Source organism: Gopherus evgoodei, chromosome 8 (genome assembly GCF_007399415.2).
Source record: "Gopherus evgoodei ecotype Sinaloan lineage chromosome 8, rGopEvg1_v1.p, whole genome shotgun sequence".
NCBI lineage: Eukaryota > Metazoa > Chordata > Testudines > Testudinidae > Gopherus > Gopherus evgoodei.
The window spans coordinates 14981243-15005140 of NC_044329.1; the positions used below are offsets into that span (position 1 = coordinate 14981243).

Sequence of the window (23898 nt, forward strand, 5' to 3'; positions counted from 1 at the left end):
TTTGGGTTTTTTGGCAGTGCACAACTGTACATACCCGAGAACCTCATTATTAGGAAGAAGCCAGTAGAAAGCACTGGAGCTGAAGCTCATAAATGACTATTGTCTCCTCCCCTTCTTCCATCCTCTCATGATGAGACGTAACTAGCACAGCAGAGCCTTGCTTTTACAAGATTTTAATAGGGTATCTTAAAAGAGCAACACTATTTTAAAAGATTTTTTGAAGAACTGCCCCCTGCCCTCTCACATGGAGTTTATTGCAATGCCAACCTCTGGTAACATAGCAGCACAATGTTGTTAGAGTCTGGAATTACAAAACTGATGAAAGATACCAACCAAAAGGTCAGTAAGCTGGAGAATTCAGATCTTGATTCTAGGCCAACACCATGCTTTTTTCTCTTACTTTACACCTGGTTCTGGTCTCTTAATGATTTTTATATGAGGCTGGTGAATCCCTGACCAGTTTTGCAGCCACAAACTCTGGCCAGGAGCATTGATTGTTAAGTTACTGGGGTTCATTTTGTAAAGGATTAAAAATGAAATATTCTCTTCTGAAGAGACTCTGTCAGCATAAAATGCATAGGTAATTAAAAATAAAATATTTTAAAATCTGAATGTATTTTTCTTAATTTAAGCTTCTTTTGCATTTCACTCAGCTTGGATGATGGAAATAGACCAATCCCTTTCACTTTGGAGTAAATTATTTCACTTCTGGGTTCTGGTGTACTAGGAAAATATTATTGTATTGGGGAGTCTCAGTACTAGAGATTCCATTTAAGAGATTTAGTTTTATTGTTTTTTAAATGATAATTTTTTTAATTCGTATCAGGGTTCTTCAGATTTTCCTTTCCCCCTTTTAAAAACTAAATACAAAAAAGAAGAAATACATGATTTGGGTTCAAGACTAGTGTTCAGTGTCCCTTTAAAGGCAGGATCTTCATAGTCTTAGAAAACCTGGTATTTCATGTGAAGGACTGGGGATATGGAAAATTTTCCTGCCAGAAGCAGTATTTTTTCTTTATGATGATTGGCCTCATATTGTGCCTCCTAATAAGAAATGTTTCCTGCTGGGAATCTGACAGGATTGGTAAAGAAACCTAAAGTTGCCTCAATGGGTGCCCCTCGACCGTGAAAGATAAACCCTAAGCACAAAGCATAGACAAGAATGTTTAGTTAAAGTTAGTAGCTGCCTAGCTGAGGAACATAAATTATTGTGGGGCTCTGCGCCTGCAGAAACAGAGGGAAAGGACCTAGCATTCTGGTGAGAGTTTTGAAGGTCCTGCCTTGTTTTAAAATCTCTCTCTCTCTCTCTCTCCCTCTCTCCCCACCTCTGTCAAAGTTATCCAAGTTCCCTAGCTTAGGAACAGGAGCAGCTTCAGGCGTAAGGAGGGTGATATTTTAAAAACTGGCAAATGAATATATGAATAGCTCAAATACAGCATCTCTCAGTCTGTGAGGTCTGACCTTGTGCGCGATTGTGTCAGTCCATGCTCAACAGAAAATCTCAGCAAACGAGTTCTGCTTGAGTCCAACCAAGCGCACTGGAGGCCTCTTGGGCTTAACAGTTTCAGTAGGTTGCTTGGGCAGTCAGTCACACATAGAGCGAGGAGCTGTCTTATTCCAAGTCTTCTGAAAACATTAACATTGTGTTTTACTTGTGGGAGGCTGAGAGAGTCTTTGGCTTTCATGATCTTAGTTGTTTGATTGTAAAACCATGAGCACTATCATGCTTTGGCTTAGTCTTAATGACTAAGACTCTGTCACTGTGCAAAGACAGAGAAATAATAAAAAGCCCTCCAAAAAAAACACCCTGACTTTGGGAGGGAGACAGTTTTGTGGGCCCTTTGCTCACCTCTTAATTCTATAATTGAATAGCCTCCTCTACATTAACTGCAAACGGTTTCTATAAGGATGAAAGTACAGTGATGCTGGTAACTGCTGGAGCTGAAATGCACTGATCTGTCTTTCTGTGTTGAAAGCAAAGCAAGTTGTCTTACGTGTTGCGTCTTTATTCTGAAAGGAAAGAGGAGGCACTTCTTATCCCCAAATCATTTGGGAAAATGAATTCTGAGCAAAAAGAAAGGGACGCACCACTGAGTAATGCAAGTCAGAAATATACTGTTACAAACAGATTCACACAATAGGGCCAAGATCAATAAACAGCCCGGAAGAATGATACCCTGATTGATTAAAAATGCTAAGAATTAACTTTTATATACACAGAATTTTTTTAAGCTGTAGTAGGCACTTTTGGGCAGAATCAAAGCTATTAAAGATCCAAAGTAACTGTTTGGTGAATACTTACTCCTATTCAGCACAGCTTGTAAGGAGAGCCGGCTCTATCAATTTCTCTGCCCCAAGCACGGTGGCACGCCACGGGGGGGCGCTCTGCTGCTTGCTGGTCCAGCGGCTCCAGTGGGCCTCCTGCAGGCATGCCTGCGGGAGGTCCACCGGAGCTGCGGGACCAGCGGACCCTCCACAGGCACGCCTGCGGGAGGTCCACGGGACCAGCGGACCCTCTGCAGGCACGCCTGCAGGAGGTTCACCGGAGCCGCCTGATTCCCTCCCGGAAACCGGCGCAGCGCCCTCCGCGGTGTGCCGCCCCAAGCACGCGCTTGGCATGCTGTGGCCTGGAGCCTGCCCTGCTTGTAAGCACATGCTAAAGTCCCATGGAGGTCGACGAAATTTAAGCATGTGCCTAAAATTAAGCATGTGCTTAAAGTTCTTTGCTGAATGGGGGCTTGGATGAGCATATTCAAAATTGCAGCTGTGATCTGGTGGGCAACAGGGCATTCTGGAAAACCTCGCAGTTAGTCGTGTACATTAAGTTTTACAGTTTTTGGCGATATGTACATGAATCAGAGTGAGTGTATACATTATATATAAACATTCACTATATGTATAATCTCTCTCTCTCTCTCTCTCTCTCTCTCCCCCTATATATATATGTATACATATAGTGAATGTTTATATATAATATATGCATGCACACTCATATGAGAGAGCGTGCCAGTCACCACGCATAAAGCTTTCATTGCTTCCTTTTAGTTTGGCTAATCTCCGATGTAAAACAAAACTTAATGCCAAGAAAAAAGTCAGCTTCTAACATGCTGTTTTACTTTTTACTTTAAGCTCACAAAAGTCTTCCTGACTCACGACAGTTGTAATAAAACAAATAAATCTCCTAAGAAGAAAAATGCACTTAACTGTGTTATTGTTTGGTTTCTTTCTTTTTTTGGTTTGCCCTGTGCTCCAAAAGGTTTTAATCATCATCTTCTCTTTGAGTGGTCATTGATATAAAAAACAATACATCTAATCTCACTCAGATAGAACCCACTCCGTCTGTTCTGCTCTCCTATGATTTCATGAGTGTGCTTCTCTCTCCCCATCTCTGTCTCTTAGCTCCCAAAAAAATCTGTCAAACAAATTCAGCCCTGGTCTGTTTAGATTGATGGGGTCTGTTTAGATCATTGAGAATGTACCAGTAGATGGTGATGTGGTAATCAATGGTTATATTACAGCCATTTCATTTCTACCATTCTGAGCAATTAGTTACTTAACCCTCTGGCTTCATTATGATGTACAATGGATTTATGTGATTTATGTGAGGCCTATCAGTGTTCTGTGAACTTAAATGCTGAACTAGCTAAATGGTCCCACCATTTTCTTTGTTATGCAAATTGCAAGAAGTTTTCTGTTGCAATATGTATATCATGTTTTCTCAGGCAGAATCATCACATCTGTCCTCTAAAATAGAGATCAACTTTAAATCTGGGTCTTTTCAAAACTCTTGGCAGGTGAAAAACTCGACCGACTGACTGGCCCTAGAAACATCAAATCTCCAGTATCAAAACTTGGTGGTGCCATGTCTGGATTGCAGATGCTTCCTGAGTGCACCAGATGTGGAAATGGGATTGTGTAAGTACATAATCTGTCCATAGCATTAGATGTCAATAACACCATGCAATGGAAAAGGATGATTAACTATTCACAAGACCTCTATTGTGGTATTCATCTAATAGAAGTGGCTCTATTAATATTTACAGCAGTCCTCCAGTTCTTCATATTTCTTGCCAGTGAGACCTTACACAAGATATAAAATTGGAATAAGGTGACATTCCCCAGTACAGTTTGGTTGCCTTTTCAAGATGCAAAAAAAAAATGACCAGTACAGTGATGTATCAATGATTTCTAATGAAGCATATGATTTTACCATGCTTATTGTAATAAACTGGCCTAACGCATGTGAATGGCCCCAGAAATTATTACAGCCTTTTATTATCCCACAACAAACTCAGTTCTCATTTGGCTCCAGTGGAAGAGGCCAGTATTTTTCATGCTGAAGGTGCTGGTTTCAGTCCTAGTAAATGACTGCAGAGTCTGTAGGGCTTTGTCTGCTTGACTAGCCATGCGGTGGTGGGTGGTTTGAGGGTTTTGAGAGAGCTCCCATTGTTGCAATGCTGTATGCAGAATACAGGCATTTTTACCAACACGTCATTTAGAGCGAGTCCAGGCGGGGCTTGCTGACAACATGGTAAAAGTTCCTGTGCACTGTTCGTGTTCCTGTGTCCATCCTTGCTATCACGGGGGGAGCACAATGATGGGAGATCTCCCATAACTGGCTTACGAAGACCATCATTTTATTACATTCGCATGTGAACAGGCTAGTGCTTTAGCCTAAGGGGATGGCTCCCTGCTCTCACAGACTGGTCTCCTTGCCATCATCCTGGCTGAATGTAGATACTCCAGACCAGTGGTTCTCAACCTGCAGCCAGCAATGGTAAATAGGTTGAGAACCATTGCTGCACACCCAGCGTCATGCCAAGGCATGGGGTAAGGAATTCAGGCTGTTAGGCAGCAACCCACAAGAGTAGGAAATGGCTTACCATGCACATCCCCTTCGAGGTCCAATCCTGGAAGGTGCCAAGTGTCTGGGTGTACAGAACATGAAGGAGACATGATCCCTCAACAGACAGACAAAAGCCAACAAGGCGGGGGAGGCAATATCTTTATTACAGAAGCTTACTAACATAAGGTGGTCCAGTAAAAGATATTACCTCACCCACTGGGGCCCTTGAGGGGTGGAGTTGGAGGGACAGCCTAATGCTGATAGGTTTTGAGAAAGAAATGAGTTTTCAAGGAAGAATGTAAAAGAGCAGATGCAGAAATGCCACAGTGGGATGGGAAGGGTGTCCCAGGCAAAGATAACCATGTAGGAGGTGCTGTGGAGACAGGCATGGAAGAAGGAAGCAAAGAGGAGGACCAGGTTGAGAGGTGTGGGGCAAAAAGGAGCTGGGGGGACTATGATGGAGAGGAGAGTTGAGCAGCACCTTGAAGCTGAGGAGAACTTGATGCAGAAGGCAGTAAGGAGCCAGTCCAGGGCTTCAGGCACTGACATTAACAGGGATTTTGCTACTGACATCAGTGGAAGCAGGATTGGACCCTTGAAGGAGAGGTCAAAATAATCAAAGCAGTGGCTGAGGGAGAGAATTTTCACAGTGGGATTTTAGATGGCCAGCAGGGGGGTGTTAGAGACCGAGGCAGAAGAGGTTGCAGGGGTCAAATGATGTCTTCAAAATGCCACTAAATGACATTTACGTTCATGTTTTTTTGCTGTGCTGGGCAATGGAACAAACTGCTCCAGAGTGCGCTCGTGGTTGCTTTTGACATCAGCTTGGTGTGTAATCTGCCTTCTCTCCTACACACAGAGGGACCATTGTCAAAGCTCGGGACAAGCTCTACCACCCAGAATGTTTCATGTGCGATGACTGTGGCCTAAACCTGAAGCAGAGGGGATATTTCTTCATCGAGGAGCAACTGTACTGCGAAACGCACGCGAAGGAAAGGGTTAAGCCCCCCGAAGGATATGATGTTGTCGCTGTTTATCCAAACGCAAAAGTCGAACTTGTCTAAGTGCATACTCTATTCCTGCAGAGGTCAAAAGGCAACTCGCCCACCCACACACATGCCGCTAGTTTTAAAATATGTCAGTAATCAGCTCCGATTACTAGCGTCTCAGTAAAATGCCTATTCAGAGATAAAGCGGTTTACACTAGGGATCTCAAGGGGATGGTGTTGAAAGCATATGAACAGATTTTTTCCTTCCTTTTGACGCTCTGCTTTTGGGTTGTTGTGCTGGGGGGTGTTAAATAAGTTCTGCCATGGCCTTGTCCAAGATCTGTGTAAATATTGATTAATGTTCTACTCTGTTTCATATAAAACCAGTATTCTTTTTTTTCCTCTTCATTTTAAAATGTAAGGAAAACATTTTAAAAGCTCAAAGGAAATAAGGCACTTTAACAAGAGAAACTAACTTTTATTGCATTGCTTTAGATCCATACCTTTCAGTAACACATTGAGACCATGTGGAAGCTGTGTTCCTGCAATGTAGCGTGGTGGTGGGGTGGAGAGAGTTTCAGACATGATCTGATATTAAGCAGAGATGACTGTCCTGGGCAAAAATGATCTTTTTAAAAAATAACCATGGTGAAATTCACTAGTTATATTACATGGCATTGACCTGATCTGCAGACCTGTTCCAGGTTTTAATAAAAAAGAATCAAAAAGGCACTTTGCACCTACATTTTGCTATAACAGTGGTTCTCAAACTTTTGTACTAGTTACCCCTTTCACACAGCAAGCCTCTGAGTGTGGACCCCCCCTTATAAATTAAAAACACTTTTTAATATATTTAACACCATTATAAATACTGGAGGCAAAGCAGGGCTTGGGGTGAAGGCTGACAGCTTGCAACCCCTCATGTAATAACCTCACGACCTCCAAGAGGTCCCGACCCCCAGTATGAGAATCCCTGTGCTATAACATTTGCTTTTCTTTTTCCTTATAGTTTCTGGAATTCTCTGGTATCTAATGCTTGGGACCCTGAAATAGTACTGGGGCTGCCTGGGTGATTCCTAAACTGGTCGTCAGCTCCTAAGTTTGACTGCTTTGTTCTTCCCCCAGCAAAGGGTATCTTTGTTTTTGTTCATCATGGGCCTGATCCAGCTTTTGCTTTTTTTCACTGGCCCCTAGAATTGTACAGCAGCTCTTAAAACTACCTGCTGTGCTGGCTGGCTGTGGAACCAATAGCAAAAACCATCAAGAACATAGAAAGTTACATCAGAACTGGGAAATGCAGCACTCTTCCTGGTCTAGAATGAGTGCGATTAGATTCGGACCCACTGATGCTCAGTGCAAACCCAAGCCATTAACAAGGTTTGGTTTCCCTTTTGTTTTGGGGAAACGTTTGGTTTTATTGGGAGAGATTTTTGTTCTGGTGTTTGGAGGATTTTATTTTCCTTGGGCATCCTGCTGGAACGGCATCTGACATCCAGTATTGGCTGAACGTTGGGCCGTTTTGTAAGTTGTGAGCTGAGATTTGGCTGCATGATTGCCACTCCTGCTAATGGAAGCCATGTGGCCAATTTCCCCCATGCACCGCTTTGGAAACCTTATCCCTGCATTTCCAGGACATTAAAAATAAGAAGCCTGGAAACATTTTTCTTTTAGAAAGGTCATGTGTGCTCCTGCTGTCCTCTCCCACTGCAGTAGGATGCAGTTGCCACAATAACCACCATATACTAGGCAGCTTATGAGATTAGTCCACCCTTATGAATTGAATTTGCACTTCAGAGAGAGGTAGAGTGCATTCTACTGAAAATTGGTGGACTGTAGTTCCCCCAACTCCCTTTGGGATCAGTGGGGGTTGGAGACACTCAGCTTGCTGAAATATCCGACCTTTGAACCATAGACGTGGTTTAAAAACAGATTGGAAAACAAATCACCTTTTTTCTGTGTCAGAAAGGCCAACGTTGAACTGCATGTTGCCAGGGTTACCATATCCTGGTTATAGTTCTGGTCTTTTTCTTAGCAGTTAAAGAACATCAACAGTAACTCTTGAGAAACACAAGACCTCCCCACGGCATTCCACGCAGCTCCTAGTAAAACATTCAGTGCAAATATTCAGTTCTGTTCCAGGCAGATCATAGGTTTTGATCGCTCCCCAGAAAAGAATGTGTTGTGGTTTGAATTGGACAGTCTAGGACAGGATTATTTATCAATGTCAAAAAGTTACTATCTGATGGGGGGTGCTATTTCTGCCTAGGAGCAGTAGCCCCGTTCCCCTACTCCAGGCCATTAGTGCCAGGGCTGGCTCCAGCATTTTTGCCGCCCCAAGCAATGAAGCGAAAAAAAAAAAAAAAGATAAAGCCGATCGGCAGCACTTCGGCAGCAGCTCAAAGAGGAAGAGAGGGACTGAGGGTCCCGCCACTGAATTGCCATCGAAAACTGTGATGTGCCGCCCCTTCCCATTGGCCACCCCAAGCACCTTCTTCCTTCACTAGTGCCTGGAGCCGGCCCTGCTTTGTGCAGAGAACTGTGAGGAAAGCAGAACATGGCACTCTGATACACAGCTGCCTCTTCTGTGCAGGCACAAACCAGTATAGATGGGGCAACCGGCCTGCGCCTCTCTCCTGTCGCTTTTCCCTAATAGGGGTCTGAGAAATGGAGTCTCAAAAGAAGGTCAGAAAAAAAGATCTGTTGGATAGTGCTAGGTATAGAAATCACCTGTAGAAATCGTCCTTCCTATGGCTGCTTATCACACGGTGACACAGAGAGGCTGTGAGGGTTTGAGTGGCATATTCTTTATTTTGTTTGAAGCTATGCTGGATCACAGGAGGGAGGCTGGCCTGCTAGAAATGGGACACCTGGTTAACCGTGTATTGGTGAAACTGGTTGCTGGCGTAGCGCTGGTATTCAAGGTTTCCTAGTGCTGAATGTGCTGTAGTGTTGGCAGGCTGCATGAGAAGCCAGGGTCAGGCAATCCTGAGTCCAGGTGCCACAGGTCTGGCTGCTGCTGTTCATGTATGTCTAACTCAGTTGCAGGAATTCTTCTGGTTGGCAGGGTGAGGGCATCTCTCTGTGTGAGAGAGTGAGGGTCATTCCAGCTGACAGCAGCATGTCCATTCTTGCTTTTGTTTCATGCATTCAGAGGATCATTGATTTACAGTGGTGCTAATGGAAGTGACAGCCTAATAGCATGGCTGAAAGCTTGACATTTTGGTAAATAAGGGCTGACTCTTTTATTTTTTTCTTCAGTTATGCAGTTTAATCCTGACCAACTATGCACCGTCCATGCCCGGCCTGAACTTCCCCCAAACAAAAGTTACCCATCCCGCAGAATGGAGCAGTAGTTTTATAATGTGGTTTAGACAGTAGCTTGTTTTCGCTTGTGATCTGTTCAGGATTTGAACCCTGTGTTCCTCCCAAGAGACAAAAGGCTATGGCATTGATGCACTGTCCCTTAGCCCCATGTGTTTCTCCTGGTAATGGAAAATACCTTTCCCCCTTTTATATCCTGTGCTCACCGTTAAAACCTGCATCAAGTCTGTAAATCCGTCCACATCCTGGTTTGCAACTCCCTTCAGTGAGGAGCAGCTTTAATTATTAAGGTCCAGGTAACGTAAGGGGGTTCTGTCACATAGATAGCTGAGTGTAAGGTCTCCCCCTACATATGCTTAGCCTTTCTTAAGGGTTGGGATCATCTGAACATTAATACTTTGGACAACTGTAAATGATTAGCTGCACTGCTAAACTCCTAATCAAGTATAAAATATTATTGCACTGTTTGCCCGCCACTACTGGAAGCTTATTACTTTGCAATTGTTATACACATTCATTTGTACTTAGTTTATTAACCTTGTCCATTACTGGGCCCAGCTTAATTGGTTAATATGTTTTGTGAAGTGGGCGCCTGCCTTACCCGGTTTTGGGGTTGTGCTCGGGTATTTACGTGCTGATGTATCATCGCTGACAATTGGTCTCTTTGCGCTTCCTCTATAAATGTTGCTTGTGGCTCATTTTCTCTAGCTTTACAGCTCCACTTAAAAGTTCATGCTCATTTTCTCATGTGCCCATTAGCTAATTGTCTGCTTAATGAGAAATCATGGTAGTCCAGGACTAGGAGTCAAGAGATTTGGGGTGTGCTGCCAGTCATGCCTGGGGCAAGTCACTTAACCCTGCTCTCTGCCTCGGTTTCCCCATGTGTAAAATGAGTGTAAGACTTCTTCTTCATATGGCTGTTGTGAAGCTGAGTTCATGTTGTCAAGCACCTTGACATACTCAGATGGAAGGTGTCTTTTTAATCATGAAGTATCCTTTTAATCAAACACCAAGATTTAAGATTGTAAGGGCATTTTCCCCTATTGTATGTGTCCTCTCTCAGAAAGCCATTGCGTAATATCAGGTATGGGACACAAGCATGTGTGTCCATTGGATTTGCTTGACTCGAAACAGACACTTAACATCCTTCTGGTTCCCACAGAGAAATAAATAGTCAAACATCCTCTTTAGGCCCTTACCCATTTTCTCGTTATTAAAATATTTGTGGCAACAAAGAATGATAGTTAATGCGTGATGGGCACCTGTAATAATAATCATATGGGGACCTGGCAGTAAGTCGGAAGCATAGTGACGTAGAGCAGAACATGAAAGTTTCTGAACAAACAGGATTGAGTGCAGAGTTGACTGGGCAGGAGGAAGTGTTACTATGAGACTGGCCTACCTAGCTTATCCAGATGTATTGTGAGAACGACGTACGTGTCAGGTTGAGCCATCTACCACTTTCCAGCACCTCTGTCTCCTGTTCAGCCCCATTTGTAAGGCGGTTTTTCACACTGCAGGTGTCCAGCATACTCTTCAGATGTGTTGTAACACTAACATGAGGCATCGCCTTAGACATTCATAAATTGCTTCATTACGCTTGTGTTCGAATGTATAAATCAAGCAAACCATTCACTTAGGTGTACTCAGTGGTCTCGTTTAGCTGTTATATAAATAACTGCTGGCAAGATCTGACCGTAGGGATTCAAACTTACTTCTCTTTTCATTTGAAAATAAGTTCCCACAAATCAAAATTTCCATACACTTGTCTCATGGCCACTCTTTCTTATGAGTAATCAACTCATTTGCTCCCCTGAGTAGCTTAAAAATGGAGTCGCCTCACGCAATAATATCCTGTGGTAAATTAGTTCCTGGACTGATTCCATTTCACTTACATTATTTGTCTCATAACAAATGACTAAAACCAGACTGCTGTTCTAGCTGCCATACCAGGCTAGTGACAAGAATGAACCTTGTAAATACCGTAAGTGTCTGTTAACTCTATTATTTAACTCTGTAAAGCATTTGGGGCAGAACGTTTGTATGAAATACAAAATAAAGTTGTACTGTCAGTTTCCTATCTCACATTCTTTATCGTTGGGTTGTTAGTTTATCAAGCAATGAAGCTCCCTGTTGTCCCATTAGGGCATGCAAAGCGTGTGCATGTTGTTCCCAGTGTCCAAACGCAGGTGGATACAGGGTATGCCATTATATAAACAGAAGGTACATGTTCTCAGTGCAGATTTCCTTTGGGAAATAATGTTGTTGTGTTTGCAGTGTTGTTGTGGTCGAGTTGCTCCTATGATATAAGAGACACAAGGTGGGCGAAGTAATATCTTTTACTGGACCAACTGCTATTGGTAGAAGTTTCAAGCTCCACAGAGCTTCTCTTCAGGCCAGACCTAAAGAAGAGCTCTGTTTAGCTTGAAAGCTTGTATCTTCCACCAAGAGAAGTTGGTCCAGTAAAAGATATTACCTCTCCCACCTTATCTTGGTTATTGATTTATAGCCATATTATTTCCTAACAGTTATAGTATTTTTGTGGTATGGGAGCAAAGAGCCTCACGTATGCAGGGGGATTAATGCTGTTTGAATTTGTAGTCACATCATTTTTATTCTTTATGCAGAAGAGCTATCATTGCTATATGCTTCCCTTCCAAACAGGCACGTCCATCATCTCTGCAAAAGGAATGGACAGTGTAGTTGGATTAAGAACGCCGATTGTGCCTCTTGCTAACGCATTCTAGTGTTAAAGAGGACTATGCACCAGAGTCTGTATGTAAGCATCTAAAATAACCGCTCACAGGTGTACTCTCATTGCATTTAATGGGATTAATTGACTGAGTGAAGTTACTCACAGAATCATAGAAGTGTAGGATTGGAAGGGGCCTCATTAGCTCATCTAGTCCAGTCCCCTGCCCTGAAGGCAGGAATATGTAGCAACTAAACCATTCCTGACAGGTGTTTGTCTAATCTGTTTTTAAAAACCTCCAATGATGGAGATGCCACAACCTCCTTAGGTAATTTGTTCCAGTGCTTCACTACCCTGACAGTCAGTTTTTTCCTCATGTCCAACCTAAACCGCCCTTGCTGCAATTTAAGCCCATTGCTTCTTGTCCTATCCTCAGAGGTTAACGAGAACAATTTTTCACCCTTCTCCTTGTAACAACCTTTTATGTACTTCAAAACTCTTATCAAGTCCCACCCTCAATCCTCTCTTTTCCAAACTAAACAAACCCAGTTTTTTCAATCTTTCCTTTATAGGTCATGTTTTCTAGACCTTTAATCATGTTTGTTGCTCTGGACTTTCTCCAATTTGTCCACATCTTTCCTGAAATGTGGCGCCCAGAACTGGACTCATGTAAGCATTGGCGTCCTGCAGTGCCAAATGGAACAGATCAGAATTGCAATGGAGTTTTTGCTTAATTAACTGTTAACTCTGTGAGATCCCCTCCCCAGTTCTAACATATGCTGGCTGCCTACAGCCCAATGTGGCCACAGGGGCATCCCAGTCATTCCCCCCTTATCCCAAAAAGAATCATGCATCTGGGTCTCAGGGGGGAATGGTGCAGGAGATATTCCAGTGGTTCCTACACCACTCAATGTTTTCACTAGGTGGGGCCAGGAATCCTCAGAGAGCCAAGTTTACTGACTAAAGAGCTGCTTTTTGCTGCCAGGGCAGCTCAGAGCCATCAGAGTCAGGTCCAGGATATAAGCCCTAGACTATTGCTGGCAGAGCGGTACTGGGGCAGGTGTTGCTACTAAAGAATTTGGTCAGAGATCCTTTTCTTCAAGAGATGGTGGCTCTCTTATTTTGCCCATTGAGTTTCTCATCTGCAAAAACACCCTGGATGGATATGAAGAGAGTTGCCCACAATGAGGTTTAATGTGCACAACCCCAGACCCCTTTCACTGAGGCCAGAACACAAACTCAGAAGGTTTTGTAAGGTCCTGTCTCATCTCCCTGTGATTCAGCCTCGCTCACAAGTCTGTTTATTTTGTTTACAGCTGGAAACATTTTAGTACAGGATGGAGGGTTTCATCTGTGAGGACACAATATGAAGTAAGAAATGTGCAGATGCTGCCTGGGTTATGGTGATCATAGCATTCTCTGCCCTTTAATACTGGGCTTTGTAAAGGGCAAATCTGTTTAAATGTAAAGATAAATCAACCAAAAAGGTTTTGTCCCTAATTCCAGGTGCACTCACAAGAGTCTTGTGGTATCAAGATTCACCTTCCCAGGCTCTAAAGTGCAGTAGGATATACACGTACAAGTAGAGAATGAATGCATCCTCAGTGCCTGGATGAGGCCTGTCAATGCTGGAATGGATACTCACTCTGTCAGTAGCTCTGATAATCTAGAGGTGGACAAAGAAATAGCTGAGAACTACCATGTATCATTGTGAACCCACAATCCTTCTCCAAATGATCTGGCATGAAGGCCACTTGGCTCTAACCTGCAAAATCACGACAGATTGAGACTGAGCAGTAACTGTCCCAAGATGGCTCCTCTCTTACGCAGACACATGCTGGTTCGAGGTATATGTTGAGTCTTTGCTTTCGCCTTTTCTCCAGCCTCCATTACAATTTTGATCTAATGCCCCTGGGTCTTTTGGTACAAAACTATAATTTTTCCTTTGTCCGGAGCTCATGTCTTGCCTCTGCCCATATTAACTCCTACAAAAAGCAAATGGAAGCAGTCAACAGCTGTAGCCAAGCAGACGGACAGATCTGAACATGTTTCTGGTCCTCACAGGCTGAGTACAGAGGGTCACTTTGGCTGCCGCTATCTACCATAAATGTGTTTTCTCCTTTCAGTCTACAAGCTGGTCTTAAGGCTCAGCAAAGTGATCATCTGACAGCTGTTTGGAGTCCTGTGCAGAATGTGTTAGTGGTCTTAGCCCAGATCCAAATGGACAGGTGTCCACATCCCATAAAACCACTGCTAAAGTTGGCCCCATGTAAGTCTTAGCAAGGAGGCCAAGAACTGAATGGGCATAAAGACCAAATAGTCTCAGCACTGCATGTTGCTTCAGAACAGAGCTGAGGCACATGAGCAGGGCGAGGTGGATGGCAGTATTCCATATATCTATCAAATGAACAATCAGGAAAAGTGAATTATTTGTGTAAGAAACAGAAAGCTCTGGATTCCATTTTATAGTTGAGTAAATAATTAGAATGACCAGAGGAAAAGCATCAAGCAGAAATATAGGGACCTCCAGGCATTGGCACACATTCAACTTGGAGTTCAAATCCAGTGGCAGGCAGGCTTAACTAACACGGGCACAGATCCAGATACTTTGTCACCTGCTCAAAACAGTGCAAATCATAAGATTAAGGAAGATTTGGCATGCTCAATAGCTAACATAGCAAAGGACATTTTCTGGAAAATCTTGCTTGGGAAGAATTTCTGAATGTACGTATAAGGCAAAGGAGAAAAAAAACCCAAACTGTGAGTCAATATAAAAGTGAAGCAATATTTTACAAATGTCCTTCTTTTATTCTTCACTCCTAGTTCACTAGCTTCAATCCCGCCCAGATGATTAATTACGGAAAGCTGTTACTTGTTTGTGACTTGGGTGGCTAATGTGAAATGAATTTGGCTACAGTTCAGCTCCTGCTGGACAGATATCTTCAGCACAAAAGCCACTACCACCAACAGTATCAGTTGTAATTGGGAGCCTGAGCAGCAAGGCCTAGGACCGAATGGGCCATAAGTTGAAATAACCTCTTGTAGCTGGAAGTTGTACCTGCCGTTCCTTAGTGCGGTGCATTGACAAGCCAATATGGGAGAACCTCCAGCAGCTCCCCCATCCTGTGGATAGTGGGGTTTGATCTTCATGGCTATCAAACTAGTACCTGTAGGAGCACTCAATTCACAGGAAACCATTTTTGTTTACAAAAAAGCTCTACATAAGAAAAAAAGTGGAGGTCACGAAACGTCTGCCACTGAATAATCATCGGGCACAAAATAAGTGCAGAGGGACGAGGAAGAAACCTCCAAACATTTCCAACTGTGACCTAAGTGAAGCCTGTAAACCACTTCTAGCTTCTAGGTTTAGGTTGTGACTTGTACTGGATTTATCAGTTGGTTTCCAAAGCTCAAAGGACATTTTGAAAACACACACCCGCTCACTCTCCCAAAGCTTAGGACCAAGAGCTCCCTTTCTAAACACAGACCATTAAACATTACTAAGCAGCCAGATGTGAAATGGCAGAACGTAGGTGGGTTGCCAGCTTCCACCTTCCCACCCCACCCCCACAAAATGTAGGTGGGGAAACAGAACCCTTTCCTAATTCAATCACTGATGGGAAATACAAACAAATGTTGCCTTTAAATATTTTTAAACTTGTTTGGACTTAATGAGCTGCTTGATGATAATGAGTCCACATCCCCATCCCAGCTGGTAATTGTTATCTGGACTTTATCATCTCATTACAGTCCAAGCTGAGTCTGTGTGATTGGCCTGTTGCTGCTTTTCACCATACCATAATTTATTGCCTAGGCCTGCTACAGGCTGGAGATCTTAGACCACAGAGGGGTCCAGCCTGCCTTTTACTAGCCCACTGGGAACTGACATGCTGTTTTGCTTTTAAAAAAGAAACTGGTGCATCTAATGTGCTTTTAAAGGGGATCAGATGCACTTGGCAAATTGTTGCTACTGCTGCAACTGCCCCAGCAGTTTCTTTGCCTGTGAGACTCTTTTCAGTCTTCCCAGAACTCCAAGGTAAGTTACATAATGCTGCTTTTCCTCCTCTTCCCCCCTACCCAGCTAGACGCTAATACAAGATTAGATTATTGCAGTGACTTTTCCATGATAGGAGGAGCTTATCATAAAAGGGACTGACTTTCTCAGAAGTCCCTTACTGTTTTAAGCTTGACCTTAGTGGAGTGTCAGCTTCTCTCCCAGCCAAGTCCTGTTTGCTGTTTACTTCTGTGATCATTTCTGTCTGGGGGAAATGAGCTGATTTCCTAGGCAGGACAGGGCAAGGACTCTGAGGGGAAACAACATGTTCAAGGCCAGATTCTGTGCTGTGTTTTCAGAGAGATGCCATGCAGAGCCCTCAGCACAGAGAGACGGACCACAAAGATCGCTTTATGCTACCCAGGTTCTGGATGGTTTCGAGGGCAAAATGCCCCTGCTGCATGGTACAGCAGCTCCAGGGTCTGCCATGCAGACCCTTATGTTCAAAAGTCAGGAAAATTAAAAGCTAAGGATCCTTGCATCGTTCTTCAGTCCCTCTCCTTGCAGCTGGGTGACACAGACCTGTTAGAGCCACAACTCCTGGGCACAAGCAGATGTGAGAACCGGATTTTCAGAAGGGTTGAGCACTCGCTGCTCTAATCAAATTTCATAAGAGCTGCTGGTGCTCTGCACGTCTGAAAAATCAAGCCCCACTCATTCTTCTCTCCTGTGTAACTTCTTGGGCCTGATTTCTGTTCTCGCTATGGTTTCTTTATGCAACCCTACACAGTCATGGAGTGGGAGGGGGAATGTCTAGAGTATTTTGTGCCCTGGCAATTCAAGGTTGCAGAGCAAACCCTGATCTGCTCTAATTTACACTGACGCTCATGCTGGCCCCTGAAGCAGCCTAAATTCTCAAGGCACTTCCCACTTATGTTTGGATTTCATCTCTGTTGTGTCTCCTGAGAGGCACCGAACCGAATAGGTCCCATCCATTTCCATAGATATAACAGCATAAGAAAGTAGAGAATCAAGCCCCGAGTGTTGGATTCCACATCTAATTTCTGTGCTCCAACTGAAGTAGAAACTAGGTAGTTGTGCATGGTAGTGAAGATTTACTTTTCTTTTTCATGGTGCTAAAGAGCAAACAATGTTGAAAAGGCCAAGTGCTGTTGACTGGCTTCTGTTTGCCCTCAGTATTCCTCATCCTAGAGCATGAGCAAAACAAGCATCTGTGCCTGCAAAAACAATCCGCACTGTTGAGGCGGGGGAGCGATACACAAGATGGGTGGTCTGTGAACTAACCTAGCATCCGTCGCTGCAAACGGAGGCATGTTTGCTCTCTCCTTCCTGTCTCCATCTGTTCTTTCTTAATATTTTACAGAGGGCCCTTATTTATTAGTCCCTAGACCTGCTGACACTTGAACAACAAGTGTGTGGGTTGGGGGGTTGGGTTTTTTTTGCATCACTTTGCAATTCCACTGTTTCACAGATGTGGCCTGCACAGTGGGGGTGGTTCCACTTTGCTCCAAATAAAATCTGCAGGCACATTGTGTAAGGGCAAACTCACTCCCTTCTTGGGGCCAGGATTTATTAACAAGGTGACTACTAATAACTCTATGAATTTCAATCTTAGCTATTATTAGGATTCCTCTGGTGGGACCTCTTGGACCCGACTTTTGTTCCCCCTGCCTATCTCTCTATGTCCAGAAGCAATGGATGAGTTATATCTGCCACGGTGCATCAGAAAGAATCACTTCTGATGTCATACGGGATGGGCCACTATAGCCCTGCCATCTTGTGCCAAGACCCAATCCTGTTCCCAGTGAAGTTCACATTAAAATTCCCATTGACTTCCTGTGATTTAGCTCAGGTCCCTCTATTTCAGTGGTTCTCAAACTTTTGTACTGGTGATCCCTTTTACATAGCAAGCCTCTGAGTGCGAACCCCCCGCATCAATTAAAAACACTTTTAAAATACATTTACCACCATTGCAAATGCTGAAGGCAAAGCAGGGTTTGGGATGGAGGCTGACAGCTCGCGACCCCCCATGTAATAACCTGGTGACCCCCTGAGGGTCCTGACCCCCAGTTTCAGAACCCCTGCTCTATTTGCATTTTGCTGCTTTGATATACATTTAGGCTGAGATTTTTCAAAGCAGCCTAGAGGATTTACATGCGCTGCTGACAGTTGTGCCGCTAAATCACCTGGACAGTGTTGAAAATCTCAGCCTCTATTGCCATTTTGTTTGTTTGTTTGTTTTTGTTCTTCTTCTTCTTCCTGTTATGCCATGAATATTTTTTGCGGTATCCCAGGTTGACCCTGTTTGCTGCTAAATTTCAACTGCCCCTGTAGCTGTGTACTGGACACACTAAATCTCAAGGTTCCTGATCTCCAGAGAATGCCAATAAAATCAGAGAACTGATTTTTTCCAGTGAACAACTTTTACATTTACCTGTTTCACTCCATTACCCACAAAGAGGATGGCATGGTCCGTCTGAATTGATTAGTTTGCTCTGCTGAGTTACAGTACATAGAAGCTCTGATTACTGTGACATAAGCGGCATACGATCTGCAGATGTTGCTGGTTTTCCTGGAGAATATTTTCCTTAAACCACATCTGTAAAAATGCTTCTCATAAAGTATGAAGTCACTCTTTTTTTTTTCAGTCACTGGAACACATCATATATCCCAAACTGAACTGCTGTGATAACATGTTCTAAATTTAAACCTGAAACGCCAGCGCTACACAAAGAGGATTTTACTACTCTGTTCGGTACTTCCCAATCTGCCAGTTTCCATTCTGGAAGCCATCATAGAAACAGAAGACCACGGGGCCGACAAAGGAACTGCAGGAAGTAGAGTATTTAAAATTAATATTTGTGGGGTTTTGGAGATTATGCCCCTTCCACCTGTTGCACAAAAGCGGGGAAGGGTCACTGTCCCCATTTCCATTGGGTTGTTTTGTTTTTTAAGGCCAGTTTGTAATGTGGGCTGTAGACTTTCACCACCGACCCTGGAGTTTCAGAATTGTACAGATGGGCAAACTGAGGCACAGAGTAGTTAAAGCAAAATGTCAAACTTGCCTCAATTGTGAAGTGCCCTCTTTGAGACACCTGGTTTTGCGGATATGGTGAGCACTTGTATCTTCAGCTGAAATCAGTGGGCGAGGTAGGTGCTCAGCAACTGTGAAATCAGGGCCTAGGCGTCTCAGGCTGGGCCCACCAAAACAGAGGCAGCTAAAATTAAGGGGTAGTCTTAAAAATGTTGGTGTCAGTATCTTGCCCACAAAGCAGGGCAGAGGCAGGAAGAGAATCCAGTTCTCCTGACCTTTGTGTCCAACTTCCATTACTGAACCATGAAGTATACGTAACTTACAAACACCCAGCCTTGGATACTGTCCGAGAAATACGTGTACCTAGGCTAGTTTTTGTTTTACCCATCACATTACCTCTACCTGGATCTTCCTGGTGTCCAGAGACTTCCATCCACATCGAGCCCTGCTGACCTAGCCCTGTCCAGCTATAGTGCTGCAAAATGCCTCATTGCAGATAAGCCTTGAGCAAATCTCTAGGTTGCAGCTGTGACTGTCTGCAGGTTGCTTTGCTTGAAGCCTTTTGCTGAAGGAAAAATTAAAATCTGGACTTCAACAGATATTCCCCTACAACAGTTCCTGCTTTCATGTAGTTCTCTAGTGCAACGGGAGGTGTTGAATGGGCTTATGGCTGGCATTGACAGGGATGATAATTACCTATTGTGTGGACGGCATTACACCCAGTAATAGAAGTTCTTACCACTTAAAGGCTTGCCGAATTGTTCCCATGAGATCACTGCTTGGAATAATTGTCCCTTTTCTCAAATACAGCTCAGTGCTCATCTAAAATGCAGGGGCAAATTCTATCCTCAGTTCTGCCTGTACTGCCCCAGCAAAGTCAATAGCTTTTCCAGGGCATAAAAGAGCACAATTTGTCACTTGGAGCTTAGGAATGTGGTGGTCATTCTGCACTGTAAGGTGACTAGTGGTGGTCTCCAGAGCACACAGAAAAGAGGAAAGAATGGCCTCAGATTGCATAAGCCCGGGAGGAGGAACCATAAGGCCCTGATTCTCCACTAAGCCTGAGCACAAGGATGCTTCAGGGAAGTGGTTGTGCTCACTGATCCTTGGTCACATAGCTCCTGCTGACATTAGAACAGCAGAGGGGCTGTTCTAAATGCCACTGGCATAAGAGCCATATGCCAGCAGTGGATCAGGCATAGAGGGGTTGCACTTCACCACGTCTGCTATCCTCCCCTCCCAGAATGCTCCTAACCTGCTCCCTTATGAGGGTGGGCGGGATGTGAGCAGCTGGTGTAGAAGGTGGCTGTGTTGCCTCTGCTAGCTTCCCCCCTCCCAGTGACCAGTTCCCCTCCCAAGCAAAATTCTCTACCAGCTTTGTACTGTGCCTTGGTTAACCAGAGAAGCCGACCCTGAGACTTCAACACATTATTAGCTGCAGTGTGAAAGCCCCTGGGAGCCCCAGTCCTGGATCAGGGTGCCATTGTGCTAGGTGTTATGCAGGTGAGAGGATGGCCCCTGCTCCAGACTGCTTACAGTCCAAGGATAAGACAACAGAGGGCAGGTGCTTTTAGAAAGGCCACTCCTAGAACCCGCACTCCAGGCAGCTGGATGTCCTGTCTCCCAATAGATAATGGCATTTGCTGTATTTCACGTGTGGGGAAATTGTTCCCCGCCCTCCATTTTCTTATCTTGGACTGAAACAATAGCACGAAGAGTGACAGGAATGTCTGCCTCTCCCTTTTAGCAGACCTCATGTTTTTGAAGATGAACTTCAACTCCTCCTTCTAATTGCTTACATGCCGACACTTGAAAATCAGCTTGTCCAAAACACAGCCCCTCCCTGCCCCAGCTTCAGTCACTCACCTTTGCTTTCATCAGCGCTTCAGGTTGGGGTCCTTAGCATACACTTCCAAGAGCAGTGGGTCTGGCACCCACTGGCTCTGAGGGGGGGCAGGGGTGAGGCTGCTCCATTCCTGTATGCCACAGGTATAAGAAAAAGTACATTTAAAAGGGAACCATGGAAAAAGCTACTAGCTGGTTTCTTTGACTGGTAAACTCCAGATGGTTCAGCCCAGATATAAATGGGCTCTTTATGGGCTATTATTTAATCCTTTGGCTTCCGGTTCAGCTGAATCCTTAGTATTAAAGAGGACTTGTGGAACATTCTCTGAAGTTCTCCCTGCTGGTACATGGGCCCTTCTGTAAGGAGACACCAGATACACTGGGCAGTGCTAGAAGTAGACTTCACTTAGGTATGGGCTGATGATGTAACGTTCAGATCCAGACTTGGCTTAGAGGTATAATCAAGCTGAAATCTCACGAGGTGTTAAGGGCAGAAATGTCACGTTCTCATGGGCTTTTTGGTGTATTTTCCCCTTTCAGTTTAGATCTTACCCAGGTCTAAAACTGTAGTGGTGGATTCAGCCCTGGTGATTCAAATCTGCTAAGATTGTAAAGGGTTTGGATGTTATGATATTCCTGTTATGATATGTTGGCTAACACTGGCTATGAATCTTATACCTTAAGCAGCAGTGGAGTAGGAAATGTTTGACCCCTCTCGGTTTAGGGGAATTCCCTTGCAGCTTTTGCCTGTTCTCTGATTTGTTGCTGCTATTAGTCATGCTTACAGTGGATATTGCTTCCACTACCACTTAATAAATGATTATTTCTATTACCACAGCACCGAGAGGCCCCAGCCTAGCTGGTGCTGTATGTGCCCATAACAGAGTTCATGTTCCAAAGCTTGCAATCTAACTAGACAAAACTTGGACGAAAGAAGAGAGCATCATTATTATCCCATTTTACAGATGAGGCACTGAAGCCCAGAGAGATTCTGAAGGTTTCCAGGCTGTGTGTGTCAGCACCAGGCATCAAGCCCAGATCTGCTTAGTCCCAGTTCAGTACTGTGATCACAAGAGCATCCTTCCCTCCTGAGGAATTATCCATAACTAATCAATTGTCTCTTTAAATGACCCTGCTTGAATTTTCCAATGATAAAAAACCAAGCGTGGTGTCTGCCAAGTAGGGTTAAAAAGCATGAGGAATCTCTCACCCCTACAGCAAGCCCCAGGCATTGAATGAAGTCACCACAAATTTTGCTTGTCCCTGGTCCTTCATTCTGTGACTTTCTATTCCAGTTTAAAAGGCTCACATTGAAAGCTGCCAGACGCTCTTCTGGTACGAAGGAGAATTTTATGTTGGTGATGTTCTATAGTGCTGCTTATTTTTGCATTAGCTAATGCTTTGAAGACTCCTTCAAGTTTCAGAGTTCAGTTCTGTCAGGGCTGGAAACGGCTGCTTGCAATTATTGCACTGATTTTAACAGGAGCCAGTTCCTTGTCACAGTCCTAGATCTGCTTGGAAGCAAGATGTGAAAAATTAAGAGCTTTGCAACTGTATACTTTGGATGCAGGGAGCTCATGCAAAGGGATGTCAGGAGCACTAAATTGTAAAGTCAAATTTACCCATGTACTATTTGTCCTCTGCAGTCACCTAGTTCTAATTGATGTCAGATTCCATTTCATCAGCGGGCCAATGCTGCTTCTGCTGAGCTGTGAAAGCCATTGCATGAGGAATGAATGCAGACTGCTGGACGCAGATATCTTTTCTGGATAGGACTGTTTTATAGCAATTAGCCTGCAATTATCAGTCTCAATTGCGACTTTCTTGCATTATGTAGATAAAGTGTGGCCAACCTGTGGCTCCGGAGCCGCACGCGGCTCTTCAGAGGTTAATATGCAGCTCCTGGCATAGGTGCTGACTCCGAGGCTGGAGCTACAGATGCCAACTTTCGAATGTGCTCTAGGGTGCTCACTGCTCAACCCCCTGCTCTGCCCCACGTCCAGCCACCACTCCACCCCTCCCCCTGAGCCTGCCATGCCCTCGCTCCTTCCCACCAGAGCCTCCTGCACATTGCAAAACAGCTGATTGCGGAGGGTGGGAAGCATGAAGAGGGAGGGGGCAGGGCTGCTGGTGGGCAGGAGGCACTAGGGGGTTAGAGGGGGTAGTGGATGGGGGGCTGCTGACATATTACTGTGCCTCTTTAGCAATGTTCATTGGTAAATTCTGGCTCCTTCTAAGGCCCAGGTTGGCCACCCCGATGTAAGTGATTCTCTGGCAGACTTTTCAGTGCTGTTGCTTGTGAGGGGGAACTGGACTGTGTAATACATGTTTCAGTCCTCTAGGAATCACTCTGCCATGAATGGTGTTTGGAAGGACACTTAACTGCACCTTGTCAAAAACCTTTTCAGTTTCTTGTGTGGGCAGTTTACTCTGCATGTTTTATGTGAGTAGCTAAACTCACTGTGATTCTTGACAACAGTTATTCACGTTCCTGAAACCCATATGCTAAGAGGATGACAAGGAGGAGAGGGGGAAGAGAGAGAGTGTACATTTAAAACCCACAGTCCTTTATCTGCTTTTCAAATGTGACTGCAGTTGTCACTGTCTGTCATGACTCTCTTAGTTCTTTGTCCATACACAATTTTACCCTTATAAAAGGAAGCAACAGTTCAGTTGTTTTCAATAAACTCCTTCAGTGGATAGTGCATTACGCAGCAGGAGACTTCTCCCCCTCCCCACACACACACCTTCTTGCGTACTCATGGCACTTTACCATGAGTTTACGGTGGCTAAAGAAGAGCCTATGTACAGTAAATCCATGCTAAACCAGCTACTGATTACAGGCGTGCCTGTTTACAGCTTCAACCATGGCAGTTCTTCCCTTTGCTCCCTTGGCTATAGGTCAAGTTTAATGTCATGTACACTTTGAGCACTTCCAAACTGACTTGGAATATCTCCTTAGTGGGGACATAGTACTGCAGTTCTGGTTACTTCAGGATTGTTTTTGAAAATTGTTTCACCTGTGCTACCGGAATAAAAGCCGTGGCCAGGTTAGAGCAGGGGAGGGCACTAGAGGTGACTGAAAGGTAAATGTCAGTGTGGGAATAATCAAAATATTGCTTTTAAAAATCTGTGGGGGCTCACTTATCAAACACC

At 44.2% G+C, this 23898-nt stretch overlaps 1 protein-coding gene across 2 annotated transcripts in view; it reads left to right on the forward strand.

Moving 5' to 3' along the window:
- PDLIM4 (PDZ and LIM domain 4) overlaps nt 1–6661 on the forward strand; it is a 95987-nt gene extending 89326 nt beyond the window's left edge. For both annotated transcript variants that reach the window (XM_030573862.1, XM_030573863.1), the window contains 2 exons: nt 3795–3915; nt 5706–6661. In XM_030573862.1, the coding sequence (XP_030429722.1) occupies nt 3795–3915; nt 5706–5910 (326 nt within the window). In that variant the 3' untranslated portion in view covers nt 5911–6661. The remainder of the gene's footprint in view (nt 1–3794; nt 3916–5705) is intronic.
- Nucleotides 6662–23898: the final 17237 nt, after the last annotated feature.